Raw genomic sequence first — 16,095 nt, forward strand, 5'->3', positions numbered from 1 at the left:
AAATATATATTTTATAAATATATGTTTTTTTGTTTTTTTTTGGTACCGGGGATTGAACTCGGGTCCTTGTGCTTGCGAGGCAGGAGCAGAACCACTGAGCGAATCCCTAGCACCTTTTGTTTTTTTGAGACAAGGTCTCACTACATAGCTCAGACTGGCCTTGAACTCCTAGTATCTGAGTGCTGTGATTACAGGCGTGTGCCACCACACCTGGCTCTTTCTAGACTCTTTGCTCTTATGCTCAGCTGCCTCCAGTCTTGTCCCATCCAATTCACCTTCCATGTAGGTCTTGACAGTGGATCTTTCTGAAACACAAATCTGACCATGTCACTTCCTCCTGCAAAAACTTTCAATGATTCCTAGTACTTTCAAGATACAGTTAAAATTCCTATGCACAGAATCAGAGGCCCTCTACAATCTGGACCCTCTGGCTTCCTCTCTCCATAGACTAGCCATGATGAATAGTCCAGGTCTTGGGACACACTGACCGGCCTTTCCCTCTCAGGACACCTTCCCAGTCACCTATGCTACCAAAGCGCACACACTTCTCTTCTGAGTCCCCTGTGTTTCCTCTGTCATGATACTGTGAACTGCATCCTACACAGCCAACTCTTGCATAGACTGAGTCCTCTGACAGCAGAAACTCTATCTTATTATTACTCTTGCACTAGGCCCAGACACACAAACTGTTCGTCAGTGCAGTCAGGTCAGATACTCAAGACCATTGCCTTATACCCAGCCCCACTCCCTAGAAACTGCATTCCTCACCTTTATGGCAAACACAAGAGCCATGATTCCCAGGCAAGAGCAGCCACAAATAATGCTAGTAGCTGCCAAGCAGCGGAGGGGGAGCCAACAGCGGTGGATGGGGGATGGAGAAGGAGCAGCTGCCATGTTGCTCACCACAGTGTCCACTCCCTTCTCCTCGTCCTCCATCACCTGTGGGTGATAGTCAAGGTATTTGTAAGCCCAACAGATGAAGCCTTGACCTGACTTGCTGACTCCACCCCTCTGAGAGCCCAATGTCCTCACTGCCCAGCTCAACTCTCAGGAATGCTGCCTTGAGAATTCCAGTGACTCAGACCAGGAGAGGAAATGTGTAGCTAAAATCCTTTTCCTCAGCTTAAATTTCTGAGTGTTTGAGGCAAGCAAATATGTACCTATTACCGTTTTGAAAAGTGCAACTGAGGAGGAGATACAGAATCTTAAACACTTCAGACTAAATGAATTTAAAAGTTCCCTGAAGTTGCCCAGAGGCTGAGCCAGTGAATAACACACTCTACATCTTGCACTCCACTTCCATCAAGCAACCATCTCACACGGAAACAACAGTTCTAGAGATGGATCAGAAAAAATACCCATCTAAACCTTTTTTTGTAGCTGACAAAATCATACACTAGAGAAAGACCTTGTTTCTCCAAGCTGGGGCCTTTTTTTCTATGCTGACTCCTTGCTATCTATCTACTCTACATTTTAATCCAGACCACAGAGAACAGTGAGTCCAAATGATGGCATTACCTCTCAGACACTTGCACAGTACCAATACTTACTCATTTCTCATCTACTTCTCAGGCCCTCTAAGCTTCCTATCACAACCTTTCCACTCTCACATCCAACCATTCCACCTAAGTAGGCAAAATCAAATGCTGCGGTCCCCTGAAAACAAGACAGGAAGGGTACAAGAGGCAAAACAAGCAGAGAGCAAAGAACGTGTGCCACAAAGCCATAGGAGGTTAGGCATGAGGAAAGAACGCAGACAAGGGCAGCACGGAGAGAACCCAGAGTCGTGGACAAAAAAAATGTAAACATACCGGGGCTCTTACCTGGCTATAGGCCTTTGAGGAACTCTTGAATTTCGGCTCCAGCCTCAGGTTTGACTTGGCTCAGGCGGAGATGGAGCTGCCTCAGGGCTCCAAGCCAAGCCCAGGGGTGGGGCCAACTAAGCAGTCAACATCTGAAGAGCCCCAGGAGCAGGGAAGGAAGAGGGTGTTGCTGACTCAAACCAGTTTGGCTAGGAGGAGGAGGCTAGTAATAGATACCCTTTCTTATGGAAAAAGGAATCGCTTGAACAAAGGGTTGGTTGGAAGAAAGAAAAAGGCTAAGGCACTACAAAGCTCTGAGGGAGATCAGTAACCACAGCAATAGTCTAGGGGAGAGAGTATATCTGAATGGATTACAACGAAGACTTCAGGGAAAGACACCCTACCAACAGATCAAACTTGCCAGTCTTTGCTCTTCTGGGTGGAAGTTTCTATTTCAAAGGTATATAATCTAGGGTTAGTGATCAGGTACAAGGATCTCTGCAAGACGAAAGGGAAAACAATGCCCAAATCCTCCCCCCACACCAGAAAATCAGAAGCTTCCTTACTCGGATGCTTGTACAGAAACTAAGTTTATTATTTTTCCTTCTTAAAAAAAAAAAAAAAAGAAAAAAAAACTCATTGTAGAGAAGCCCCTCCCCTTTCCCCTAAGGGTGTGGGGCTATGAAAGATAGCTGGAAAATCAAGTACAAGGGGGTGGGACAAAGACTATCTTGCCACCCTTAACACTGCCCAGCCATGTAGGTGGGAGGGAAGGATTGTGATAAGCCCCGTTTCCACAAGTAGTTGTCTATCCCCTACTTTGGTGGTAAGGGAGAAGGGCCTTATGTCTCCCTGGAGGCTTTCCCCCTCAGGACTTCAAGTAGTGGTTAACAGAGTCAGGCCTGGTCATGGAGCAGGGAAAGTGGCCTCGGTACAAAGCATAGATGGAGGGGCAGCCCTCTCACGTTTTGGCCTTCCGGCCTCTGTGACTAACGATAGGACCAGACAAGTGGGGAGGGGCACTGCTGCGCAGGATGCGTTGGTCCCCTTGGTTGGTGGTCCCAACAAGCCTGCGGGGGCCAGGCCGACGTCGTAAGGTTCCATCCCCTTCCTCTTCCTCACCTGAGGCTTCAGCCTCAGACTCTTCTACTGAACCCTCAGGCCCCAAGGGACTTGGGGGTTGTGGGCGGCCCCGCTTTGCCAACCCAGGACCTCCACCAACTGGAGCCCCTGCCCGTTTGCGAGGCACCTTTTCAGTCTCTAGTGGGGGCACTAAAGACCCTGGGCGTAACCGGGTCGAGCGCAGTTTTGGGGCTGAGACCACAGGAGGTGTCAATTCTAACCCGCCTGGCCCACTGTCTAAATCCAGATCATCTTGAATTACAGCCACCACCATGGACCCTTCACTCTTTCGTCCTCGCATCCCTTCTGCTTCAAGTCGCAGGCGGGCCAGGCGGGTGAGGGGGCGGCTTCCATCCTCATCTGAAGAACTACTCTCACTTTCCCCCTGGCCCTGGGGTTGCCGGCGCCTCCCCAGTCCACAGCTCTCAAGAACAGAAGAGCTGTCACGGTCCAATACAGGGAGCTGGCTGGCTCGAGGTGATGGTGGATTCTTGGGAGGTCGGCCCCGCTTTCGCTTGGGTGGGGACATTGAAATGGTGACCGTGGTGACAGTGTTAGCGACAGAAGCAGTAGGACAGGCTAGCAGTGGTAGGGGTGGTGGCAGTGGTGGGAGTTGCTGTGTCCGGCTCTCTATATTGCCATCCCCTGGAGAGGAAATGGTCCCAGGGACAGGCAGATCTCGTGCCTTGGGGGGCCGCCCACGCCGTCTTTTCTCCACAGGTGACAGGATGATGGGCTCTGGTCTGTGAGCTGATAGGGATCCAGGAGGCTGGGGTTCAGGAATAAGCTGAGGCCGCAGGACAGGCTCTGCAACAATTAGGGTCTCAGTTTCAGGGTCTGGGTCAGTCCCATTGGTTTTTCCTTTAGAGGTGGATGAAGCTGCCTCATCCACTCCTCTCCCAGCATCTGCTGGAGACCTGTTCTTGGGGGGCCTCCCCCTCCGACGCTTCACAGCAGGTGGAGAGATGGCAAGTGGTGCTCCTTCTCCGTTCTCCGGGCTGCCCCTGCCAGCCACTCCCAGCTCAATGTGCCGCCGAGCTATGAAGGGCTGCTGAGCTGTGGCGGACAGCGAGGATGATAGCGCAACTTCACCAGGCCCACTGGTGGGAGGTGAGGATTCTGGCCCGGACATGCTGCGGGCAGATGGGCTTCCTGGGCTGGCACTAGTCTCAGGGACCCCAGGCACTAAGGTGCTGACAGGTCCCCGCTGTTGACGTCGCCGCCTCACAAGTTCCTTTTCCTCCACCACAGTTACTAGCCGTCCTGGCAGCTTTCGAAGCACTTTTGGACCTGGAGGCTGCCCTGGTCGACCAGCCCCCTGGCCCCTAATTTCTACATCAGCACTGGTGCGACGCCGAGGGGGCCGGGCAAGCGAAGGACCCTCGGGAGAGGAGGTGGCTGAAGATGAGGTTGATGGGGCTGTAATTTCAGATGTAGCAAGTTCTTGCGGCTTCTCTGGGCTGGAAGTTGGGATGTGAACATCTACCAACTCTTCCACATTCCTATTAGACTCTTGGAGTGGCTCATCAGATGGTAGTGAAGGTGGGAGCTCCAGCCCATTGCTCTCACTCAAGCCCATGGGCAACTCATGACCCAGCACTGTGAGGATGGTACCTTCAGCAGGATCTCGTACCTCCTGCTCCTGACCATTGGGGATGCTGCCAGCCTCTGGGGTTGGGCTGGGTGCAGAAGGGATGAGAGGAAGGTTCTTCTCTGAGACAGGCAGGATCTCAACAGCAACTGGTAATAGATCCTTAAGAGGCATAAGAGTAAGTGGGGAGGTCTCAGAACTGGTCATACCAGCCATCTCCAGGGGTTCTGTAGATGCCAACACATGTGCACAAAGTTCTGCTTCAGGCCCCAAGCCCAATGAGAGGTTAGTAACTGGGGAAGAGATGGGCACAGAAGGTGAATCAAGCAGAACAGGAGGAGTTAAGAGAGAGGTCTGGTCTGATGGTGGGGTATGAGGCGGTGGTGGAGGGGTACAGGCAGGAGGAGGGGTACAGGCAGGAGAACACGGAGGAGGAATCTGCGGAGGAGGTGTGGGAGATGGGAAGATATGGACAGGAAGAATAGTTACCAAATTTGGGGCTGAAATGGGTATCGAGACAGGGACTGGGACAGGAACTGGGGGAGGAACTGGGGCAGGAATTACAGCATGAGTTGAAGCCTGAGTAGGCCGCGGCCTAGGTGCTGGCCTGGGAACCCGTTCCCTGGCAGGACTGCAGCGGGGGGGAGTGGAAGTGCTGCGGGTATGATGGCTACAAGTGATAGGAGTGTGATTTGTCCCTTGAGTCTCGGCCCGGGCTCCACGAAGTCGCTCACTAACACGAGTCCCCAGCCTCTCCGGGGCCTTGACCTTCTTACTGCGCCGGTGGCTGCCTCCACTAGTCCCACAGATCTCATCCCCAGCCACTGGCCCCTCCTCCTCTTCTTGGGGTAGGCGGAACACCTCCTCTTTGGCTTGGTCCAAGTCTTTTCGGGCAGCCTCCACTTGTTCCTACCAACAACAGAGCCCCCAGGGTGGTCAGTAAGAGTCAAGTAGAGCACAGCGAAAACAGCAGCTTACTACTACAAACCCCATGCCCCAGAAGTACTCACTTCTGCCTGTTTGAGCTCCTCTCGGCTCACTTCCTCCAAAGAGGCTTCTAGGAATTTCATGGCATACCGCTCAATGGGGGTAAGCTATGGAGTGAAGCAGATGTTATGAATGAACATAGGGATCTGGTGCCCAAGACCCACAAAAAGGGCCTTAAACCCAGGGGAAAATGTTATGAAGGCAAGAACTAGTTCCAGCACTGACCTGTTCCACAAGGGCAGCAATCTCCTGCTCAGCCCGGGACATCTCCTCATCATCAGCTCCTACCCTACTGGCCTCCTCACCCTCACCCACAGCAAATCCATCATTCTCATTAAATTCTGCAAGTTCAGCCACTTGTTCAGCCTTAGCCTGGGTGGCTGCACGGATATCTTCTTCATCCTCTGCCCGACACAAGGCCTAGAGTATACAGAAGAGAAAAGAATGACTTAAAGAATGTTACAGCCTGTGATTTGATTCTGGCAAAAATATGAGGCCAAATTTACATAAAACCAGATGTAAGAGAACACAACAGCCTTCTAGGATCCCAAAGTAATCAAAACAATTCAGTGGTCCACACAGGATGAAATGGATTTCTCTCCCACTCCCAACTAGGGACAAATGCTATTTTAGAAACACTTAGTATTACTTCTTTCCATTATACTTAGCCTTAGTTTCCTTAAAAAGAAAAAAAAAAAGTTACAGAAAAGTCAAGTAGAGAGGTGAGGGGCAGTACTGGAGACTGAAACTAGGGCCTTTATACGCCAAGTTACACACCCCACGCAACTCCACTCCTTTTTTAAAGACAGGGACTCATTAAATTGCCTAGGCTGAGTTCAAACTTGCAATCCTTCCGCTTCATCATTCCAAAGTGCTGTGATTACAGGCATACACCACCACACCTGGTTTGAATTTAATTTTTGCACTGAAATGTCCAATAAAACATAATAACCATATCTCATCTTTTCTTGAAATGAGTATCAAAGGAATTCACACTGAAGCCACTGAGAGAAGTAGCTTAGGGCACGCCCAGCAAAAAGAAGTGACTCAGTAGGGAGAAACACTTCCATGATGCTCTATCCTAGTTCTTAAATTTCTGTCTACACATGGAGAATTTTGAGAAAACATACCCAGATCCAATACTCAAAAAATATGATTCAGTCTATTTTGTGACGAAGTTAGGGAGCAATCCTTTGAACTTTTCCAAGTGATCCCATTTATACCTCAATATTTGGAAAGCAGGGTTTCATATCATGTACAAGGCACTATTTTTAGAGGTGCAGAGAACTGAACTCAGGGTCTTCAAACTGGCCAACATACTCTGCCCATTTTTAAATTTTGAGACAGGGAGCCAGGTGTGGTGGCGCACACCTGTAATCCCAGCACTCAGGAGGCTGAGGCAGGAGGATCACTGTGAGTTTGAGACCAGCCTGGGCTACATAGTGAGTTCCAGGTCAGTATCAACTACATAGTGTGAGACCCTGTCTAAAAAAAAAAAAAAAAAAAAAAAAATTTTTTTTTGAGACAAGAGTATTGCTGAATCTCTTAAGTAGTTCAGGATGGGTTTGAACTTGTGATCCTCCCAACTCAGCCTCCCAGAGTGTTAAGATTACAGAGCTGTATGACCAGAGCCAGCTACCAGGCACCACTGTTTTATTGAGACAGGGTCTCCCTATGTAGTTCAGGCTGATCTTGAACTCAATGGATAGCCTCAAACTTCTGCCTCAGCCTCTCAAGTGCTGGAATTACAGGGTACACCACCATGCCTTGCTATCAGGTATGGGGGTGGTGGTGCTACGAATCAAACTTAGGACCTTGTACTTGCCAAGCAGGCATGGCACCAAAGAGCTACATCCCCAGACCAACCAGACACTTTTTACATGCACGGATCACTTAATTGTAAGAGTTGCATATTCCTCCTCATTAGCATTTTGGAAATATGGAATGTAAGGCTCAGAAGAGGAACACATTTACAATTTGGCTTAACAAATACAATTAAAAAGCACTGCTACTGAGGCGCAGGACTGCTAGAACCTAGCAGTTCAAAACCAACCTGGTAAAAGTACAAACTGTATTTTTATTTTATTTTCGAACCCCATTTTTCAAAACAGCATCTGCAATTCAAATCGACCTAGGACTCAAGAACTCCAAGTCCTGTGAACCAATAAGCAAAATACATGAAACTATCAAAGGCTGCCTATAATCAGGAAAGCAGACTGAACTCAGGACCTTGCACTTTCGAGGCAGGCATGGCACCACTGATCTAAATCCTTGGCCCATGACAGCATGTACTTTAAGCAGTAGCCCTATTTCAGGACTGCTCATTCTTCTTTCACCTGTTCCAGAATATGGGTCTGCTTGTTAGCCATAGCCTCCTCTTCTTCCTCAGGGACAGAAGGTGCAGATGAACCAGATGGCTCCTCCAGAGGCATATCAAACAGCTCTCTAATGGTCTGCTATTGGATAAAACAGAAGGAAGGTATCAGCCAGTGGAATCCTAGTGCCAGGCCTACTGGTGAATAGTTTCTGAGAGTTTCAGAGGTACCACTTGTTCAGGTCTATGAAGGTTAAAGCAACAACTCTTTAATAAGCAACAGAAACTCCTATAGGAACAGGAATTCTCTTCTGCCCAACCAAAATATCTTATTTTATACCTGTTTGAAATAGGCTGTGGTGAAGTTGCCTCCTTCAATAGCCATGTCCCCCAACATTCTCTTCTGATTTGCCTTTTTTAGGATGTTCTCCTCCACAGTCCGTTCACTGATCAGCCTAGGAAAGAGAAGCCAGGTGGAAAGAGTCGAATACATTAGGAAATCCTATCATAAAAGGGAATGTAGCTGGGCATGGTGGCACATGCACGTAAGCCCAGCACTTAAGAGGCTGAGGCAGGATTGCTGTGATGGGGACAGCCTGGGCTATATGGTGATTTCAAGGACAGCCTACATAGCGAGACCTTGTCTCAAAAAAAGAAAGAAAAAGGAAAAGAGAAAAACAAACAGGAAGTGGGGAGGGGAGGGGAAAAAGGAGCTGAGCCAGGGATCCAGCTCAGTGGTTCTGCTGCGTGCCTTGCAAGAACAAGGTTCAGAGTTTGATCCCCAGGAATGAAAAGAAAAGGAAAGAAGAGAGAGAAAAAGTGAATGCAAGGTGAAAAGAGAATAGACAATACCTATAGATGTGGACATCTCGAGTCTGGCCAATTCGGTGACAGCGATCCTGGGCCTGAGCATCCATGGTAGGATTCCAGTCACTGTCATAAAAAACAACAGTGTCTGCTCCTGTCAGGTTCACGCCCACACCCCCACTTCGAGTGGAAAGGATGAAACAGAATATGCGTTTGTCTGCATTGAATCGTTCCATCAAGGCCTAGAGGGAAAGGAAAAAAAATCATATTGGGAGAATCATCCATAAAAATGGTTCAAGGCTTAATAGGGCCCAATCTGGAAATTCAAGGCTCAAGGAAAGGAGACAAAAGCTGAGGTGATTTTTAAAGGGCTGTGGATGCTGGGGTTACCTGTCTCTGTTCAACTCTGGTAGAACCATCCAGGCGCAAGTAGAGGTGGCCATGGTACGTAAGAAACTGCTCCAATACATCCAGCATTCGAGTCATCTGGGTGAAGATGAGCACTCGGTGGCCCTCTGCCTTGAGCTGCCGTAATAGCACTGCCAAAGTCTGCAACTTTCCTGAAAAGATATTAAGGGGCATAAGAAGCTAGCCACAACCTGGAAGAATACTTAGCACTGAAAGGATGTAGTTGAAAGGTAATCAGATTTTTGGCCTAGAAAATCAAAAAACCTTAACTCCAACTGCTTTCATCCCTTAAATGTTCACTTGTTCAGAGTGTTCCTGCCTGGGATCCAACTTGTCTGCGTCTAAGGGTACAAAAAGATACTGCCAGTATGCGCACGCACGTGTGTGTGTGTGTGTGTGTGTGTGTGTGTGTGTATAGAATCCACAATGATTTAAGAGTATGAGATTTATTAGTGCTACAACAGTCATACCAGTTGGAACCAGAGTCCCAGAAAGAGACATCAACAAATCTATGGTCATGGCTTTTTCAGGGGGTGATCTAGTTCACCTCTCATCAAACACAAAAATAACTCCTACAACATTTCTGATAAGTCTGAACACTTTTTCTTGTTTGAGATAGGGTTTCGCCATGCCGCCCAGGTTGGTCCTGAACTCCTGGATTCAAGTAATTCTCCTGCCTCAGCTTCCCAAGCAGCTGTGATTACAGGTGGGCATGCTGGCTGCCTTTTCTCTATGCTAGGGACTGAACCTCGGGTTTCTTTGCAAATGCTAAGCAAGTGTTCTATCAATTTGGTATAACCTCCAGCCCAATTTGGACACTTTTATCAAAGACTTTGAATTCCTCTAACAGTTTCAAATATAAAAAACTATTACTAAAATAGTTATTGAAAACATACAAATTAAAATTCTGGTTTTCTTCACTCTAGGACAGTGGTGGCGAACCTACGGCATGTGTGCTGCAATGGACCATTTGTATCATTCAAAGATCTAAAAGGTTTGCCATCACTGCTCTAGGACTTTCAGAAAACCTCCCTCCTGCAGGAGTACCTGTACCAGATTCTTGGGAGGATCCCAATTTCAAGGCCAGCCTGGGTCACAGAGTGAGACCCTGTCTCAAAACAAAGTGAGCCATGGGCCAGAGATTTAGCTCAGAGGTGCCACCACCACCTGCTCTGCAAGCGGTTCCTGAGTTCAATCCCTGAAATCACGGGAAAAAACAAATAAAATAAAAAAGTGAGTCAAAGCTGGGTGTGGTAGTGCATGCCTGCGATCCCAGCACTCAGGAGGCTATGGCAAGAGAATCACTGTGACTTTGAGGCCAGCCTGGGCTACACAGTGAGTTCAAGGACAGCCTAAACTACACAGGGAGATGGCATCTCAAAAAAACAAACAAACAAAAAAAGTAAATAAGTGAGCCAGGTGTGTCATCACACATCTATAATCTTAGCACTAGGGAGGACGAAGCTGGAGAATGACAGTAAGTTCAAGGCTAGCCTGGGCTTCAGAGTGAGTTCAAGGCCAGCCCAAGGATGACAAGTTTGAGTCCCACCTGGGAAATCTAGTGAGACCCTGTCTCCAAAAAGCAGGGGCTGGAGGGTGAGCAAGGTGGAGTGGAGTACCGCCAGGTTCACATTCCCAGTACAGCTGGGTGGTAGTGCACGCCTGTAATCCCAGTACTCAGGAGGCTGAGGCAGGAGGATTGCTGAGAGTTCGAGACCAGCCTGGGCTACATAGTGAGTTCCAGATCAGTCTCAATTACATAGTGAGACCATATCTCAAAAAACCAATAAATAAATTAATTAATTAGATAAATAAATAAATTCCCAGTATAGCCGGGGATTTATCTCAGTGGTGCCACCACCTGCCCTGCAAGCACAGGTCCCAAGTTCAATCACCAGCACCTCACCACCAAAAATTCCCGGGACAGAAAAAAATAATAAACTAATATTTTTGGTTAATAGACCCCAACTAACACTGTGGACACCTGAAAAGATCCTTATCCTCCAGCACAGGAAGGCCCAAACCCAATGTCAGTGACTTCCCTAGGGATGGGCCTCAGCTTGACCAATGGATTTTATTTATTTATTTTGGTTTTTTGAGACAGAGTCTCACTATGTAGTTGAGATTGACCTGGAACTCACTATGTAGCCCAGGGAACTCACAGCAATCCTCCTGCCTCAGCCTCCTGAGTGCTGGGATTATAGGCACATGCCACCACGACCAGCTCTTGTGATGTTCTTGAAGCAAGGTCACCTCACATTGGAAGGCACATGAATGTTGGTTTATTTTACTGGTGGTGGTATTAACAATTTAGCTAATGTAGTTGTCATATTTTTTCTTTCTTTCTTTCTTTCTTTTTTTTTTGAGATAGGGTCTCACTATGCAGCCCAGGCTAGTCTTGAACTCACAGTGATCCTCCTGCCTCAGCCTCCCCAATGCTGGGATTACAGGCATGCGCCACCACGCCCAGCACTGACCAATGGGTTTTGAAGCATAGTCAACTGAAAATACTTTTTTGGGGGGGTCACTATGTTTGTATTTATATTTTTGAAACAGGATCTCACTATGTAGTTCAGACTGGCCTTGAACGCACTATGAAGCCCAGACTGGCCTCGAACTCCTGGCCATCCTCCTGCTTTAGCCTCCCAAGTGCTGAGATCACAGTGCACCACTATGCCCAGCTTTTATCTCAACACTTAAATCCCTACTTAGATGACTGGTAGGTTCTCTATGGAAGCCATTTTAATACCAAGAAGAAATAAGCAGGAGATTAAAAAACTAAAAGCTACAGATGACAGGCAAAGTAGAAAGACCAGAAGGTCCTGGATCCATAGATACTAAGCTATTGAACCAGCCACACATTATTCTCAGAATTTCTCAATTAGTAAATGACAGATACTCGGTTTAAGCCATTACCAGCTATAAACATTCTATGCAGTACCAAGGTCCTTTCCATTCTTCAAACCATAATTTATTTATTTTTTTTTAGTACATCAGGACTTTGTACCGGATTCTGAGGCAAGCAGTGGAACCACTGAGCTAAATCCCCAGCCCAATTTATTATTATCTTAAACCACCTCACACCTTTACCCACAAATTTAAAACCTCTTAAGCTCTGCTGATTCACTATTGTATCATAATTAGCAAAATATGACAGATGTTCACAAACTAATCATTCCAACTTCATCCCAACTTAGTGAGGCTCATGGGGCCCTGGCACCCGTGTATGGGACTGAAGTCCTGGATTTCTGTACCCTGCCCCAACCTGTTGCCAGCCCCATCGGCCCTCATTCTCCTGGCCCCAGCCACTCCACCTTTTGGACTTATACTGAGTTGGACTCACTAAGTTGAATGAAGTAGTATTATATACTTTCAACTTTCATAAAAAGAATCCCTTTCGTAGCCAGGGTGCAGTAGCACAAGCCTATAATACCAGCACTCTGGGAGGCTGAGGGAGAATAATTGCAAGCCCGAGCCCTGCCTGGTAACTAAGTGAGAGCCTGTCTCAAAACAAAAAAGACCTAGCAATGTAGATAAGTTAGGAGTCCTGGGTTCAATCCCCAGTACCAAAAAAAATTAATCAATGAAAAGAAAAAAGAAGATGAATTCATCAAAGCCCTACATGACTCATTTTGCCCATAAGCACAATCTAAAAAAGCCAATGATTTAAAGAAATCCCTAGGGATGTGACATGCAGCACACCTGATGTGAGTCTGTGTGCGTGTGCACATTCTTATGTGCATGTATGTTACTGAGGATGCAGCCCAGGGCCTTTGCTGAACTATATCCCCAGGCCTTTGCTATTTTTAATTTTGATCTCACTGAGTCACTGAGTTGCCCAGACTGGGCTGGAACTTGTTCTTCCAGCAGACTCTGAATCTTGGGATCACATGCATGTGCCACCACCCCTGGCTGATACAAGTCTTGCTCCTATGAAATGAGAAGAGGTCAAGGGTTTTTTTAACTCGCTAATGAACTCACCGCAATCATACTGGATGAGTCTCAAGTCAGGGAACTGGGTACGCATGTTACACACAATACGGTGCAAAGGACGAGCCCGGGGCCAGAGCTCGCAGGCCAGTTGTTCCTGGAAGGCTGCCAGCCGTGGGGCCAGCCAAGGAGGTGGGTGACACGCATGTAGGGATGGGGGAGGTGCCTCCACAGGAGGCATGACAAAGATGAACCTGTGAAAGGAAAAAGGCAAGCACTATAAAGGAAGGAACCCTGAAAAACCCAGAAGTTAGCATCTTCACCAGCCCTAAGCACTACATCCACTTGGAGGCCCCAAGACCCGTTCCCCATTAGCACTTAGCCTGCCAACCTCTCAATGATTTCTGACAGCTGGTCTAGTCGCTGCTGGGGTAACAGTACAGCCCGTTGGGCAGCCTCAGTATAAGTCCAAAAGGTGGGGTGGCTGGGGCCAGGAGAATGAGGGCCGATGGGGCTGGCAACAGGTTGGGGCAGGGTACAGAAATCCAGGACTTCAGTCCCATACACGGGTGCCAGGGCCCCATGAGCCTCACTAAGTTGGAAAATCCTTTGCAGGCGTTCAGACCGCTGCCGCTTCCTCTTTTCCTCCAGAGAGTCCTAGGGATGAGAGAGCATCATACAGAAAATAATCACTGTCAGTTCACATCAAAACATTCATTATAGAAAACCATCTTCCCAGATGGAGCCAAGTGTGGTGGTGCATGCCTGTAATCCCATCACTTGGGAGGCTAAGGCAGGAGGATCACCATGAGTTCAAGGCCAGCCTGAACTACATAGTGAAACCCTGTCTCAAAAAACTGAAAAAGTCGGGCAGTGGCACACACCTTTAATCCCAGTGCTTGGAAGACTGAGGCAAGAGGATAGCTGTTAGTTCAAGTCCAACCTGGGCTACACAGTGAGTTCCAGGTCAGCCTCAACTACATAGTGAGACCCAGTCTCAAAAAAAAAAAAAACTAACCAAGCCAAAAAAAGGGAGCAAAGAATTTAACTCATCTTGAGTTCAATCCCCAGTATTTTCTTTTTTTCTGTACCAGGGATCAAACTTGCACTTGCGAGGCAGGTGGAGGAACCCACTCAGGTAAATCCCCAGCTCCAACCTCCAGTACAAAAAAAAAAAAAAAAAAGAAACTTCTTAGATGGAAATTAACATAGTCTTTTAAATCATGACACTCTTGGGCCAGGGATTTAGCTCAGTGGTGTTGCCACCTGCCTCGCAAGCGCAAGGTCCTCAGTTCGATCCCCAGTAACACAAATAAATAAATAAATAAAATTATGACAATCTGGAGACAGGAAGAATGCAAATTTGAGGCTAGCCTGAATTACATAAAACTACATGTAAAAAAAAAAAATATATATATATATATATACACACACACACACACACACACACTATTATTTTTGTAGTTTTTCCAAGCTATAATAAAAATTGTTCCTTTCACAATGTTGAATTAATTCTCTACAAGAAAAAAAAAATGTTTTGCCCTTATATGCTACCAAAACAGAATACTTGAAGTCAAGATTTAAAATCTGGGTATCAGCCAGGCATGGTGGTGCACACCTATAATCCCAACACTCCTGAGGCTGAGGCAGGAGGATTGGTGAGTTTGAGGACAGCTTGTGCTACATAGTGAGTTCAAGGCCAGCCAGAACTACATAGTGAGAACTTGTTCCAAAGAGGTGGGGAGAGAACTCCAGGGCTCACTTCAGCAGCACCTATATTAAAACAAACTAAACGCTGTTCAACTATAGAAATGTAACATAATTTTATGGTGGGTCCAATTATTAGAACTTTCCTCAGCCTGGAGTAACAATCATTTGTAGAGTGCTTAGTTAGCATGTGTCTGGGCCTAGGTTTAATTCTCAGCACTGACAAAAAACAAAACTAGCTGAGCACAATGGCACACACCTAAGGAGGCTGAGGCAATTTAATTTGATTCAAGTTCTCACTGGGAAATTTAAGAGACTATTACTTAAAAAACAAAAACACAGGAACTGGGGATGTAGCTCAGCATAAAGAGCCTGGGTTTGGGCCAGAGATTTGGCTCAGTGGTTCCACCGCCTGCCTGGCAAGCACAAGGGCCCAAGTTCAATCCCCAGTACCAAAAAAACCCCTAGGTTCAATTCCAGTATGGCTATAAATTAAGTAAATAAATAAAACAAAAAGGCATTTACTGTTCTTGTAGCTTTACATCTGTGTGATTATTTAGCATCTTTTACTAGCCCCATATAACATGAACAACATTTAACTCCTGCAATTGCTCAGTATGTGGCAAAGCATGTTCTCAATAAATATACCCATTAGTAAAATAAAAGAAATCCAGACCCTATGAGCCTGTCATGAAAAAAGCCATGTTGAAATCTCCCTATCTCAATGCTGTTAAACTGTCTTTGCCCAGGGTGCTGTGAGGAAGGAGAATGACCAAGCAGAGTGAAAAATCAATAGAAGCCAGCTCTCTATAGCAGTAAAATTAAGGATTTGCAAATCACACATCTGAAAAAGACTTGCAACCAACATACATAAAGAACTCTTATAACTCAATAGTTAATAATACTCCATTTTAAAAGGGCAAAGTTATCTTAACAGACTTTCAAGATACACAAATGGCCAAATGTACACGAAAAGATGCTCAACATTAGTTAACAGGGACATGCAGATCAAAACCAGACACAGTGGCATAAGCCTGTAGTCCCAGCAACTCAGGAAGCTAACGCAGGAGAATCCCAAGTTCAAGTCCAGCCTGGTCAACTTAGTGAGACCCTGAAAAACTTTTAAAAGATAGGGATATGTCTCTCTGTGGTAGAGCATCCTTGGTTTTGAGTTCCAGTACCACAAAGAAATAATTAAGTGAATAATAAATGATAAATGTACAATAATGATCGTAAGGGCTGGGCATACAACTCCATAGTGGGCCACTGGCCTTATATGCACAGAACCAGGTATTCAAGCCCCAGTACAAGAGAGAGAAAAAGGAGTTGTAGCTAAGTGGCAGCATCTGTCTAGCATGTGCAAAGCCCCAGGTTCAAGATTTTGTCTCAAAAAATAACTATAACGTCTGTCAAATAAACCCTTCCTC

At 46.7% G+C, this 16,095-nt stretch overlaps 3 protein-coding genes across 5 annotated transcripts in view; all 3 read right to left on the reverse strand.

The window, feature by feature from the left end:
* The window catches only part of Tmem265 (transmembrane protein 265), a 3,939-nt gene extending 2,071 nt beyond the window's left edge, over positions 1-1,868 (reverse strand). Inside the window, exons 1-2 of the mRNA XM_010617418.3 lie at positions 1,824-1,868; positions 769-939 (exon numbers count right to left, since the gene is read on the reverse strand). Of these exons, the coding sequence (XP_010615720.1) occupies positions 769-936 (168 nt within the window). The 5' untranslated portion in view covers positions 937-939; positions 1,824-1,868. The remainder of the gene's footprint in view (positions 1-768; positions 940-1,823) is intronic.
* Phkg2 (phosphorylase kinase catalytic subunit gamma 2) overlaps positions 1-1,900 on the reverse strand; it is a 16,747-nt gene extending 14,847 nt beyond the window's left edge. The window contains exon 1 of the mRNA XM_033758568.1: positions 1,824-1,900. The gene's annotated coding sequence lies outside the window, so the exon portion shown is untranslated. The remainder of the gene's footprint in view (positions 1-1,823) is intronic.
* The window catches only part of Srcap (Snf2 related CREBBP activator protein), a 45,154-nt gene continuing 30,919 nt past the window's right edge, over positions 1,861-16,095 (reverse strand). For all 3 annotated transcript variants that reach the window (XM_033758563.1, XM_010617415.3, XM_010617416.3), the window contains 9 exons: positions 13,353-13,618; positions 13,013-13,215; positions 9,014-9,183; positions 8,669-8,865; positions 8,157-8,271; positions 7,839-7,958; positions 5,728-5,922; positions 5,526-5,609; positions 1,861-5,424 (listed from right to left, as the gene is read on the reverse strand). In XM_033758563.1, the coding sequence (XP_033614454.1) occupies positions 2,764-5,424; positions 5,526-5,609; positions 5,728-5,922; positions 7,839-7,958; positions 8,157-8,271; positions 8,669-8,865; positions 9,014-9,183; positions 13,013-13,215; positions 13,353-13,618 (4,011 nt within the window). In that variant the 3' untranslated portion in view covers positions 1,861-2,763. The remainder of the gene's footprint in view (positions 5,425-5,525; positions 5,610-5,727; positions 5,923-7,838; positions 7,959-8,156; positions 8,272-8,668; positions 8,866-9,013; positions 9,184-13,012; positions 13,216-13,352; positions 13,619-16,095) is intronic.

This window comes from Fukomys damarensis, unplaced genomic scaffold, assembly GCF_012274545.1.
Source record: "Fukomys damarensis isolate Sample0158 unplaced genomic scaffold, DMR_v1.0_HiC HiC_scaffold_34, whole genome shotgun sequence".
In the NCBI taxonomy this organism is placed as follows: Eukaryota; Metazoa; Chordata; class Mammalia; order Rodentia; family Bathyergidae; genus Fukomys; species Fukomys damarensis.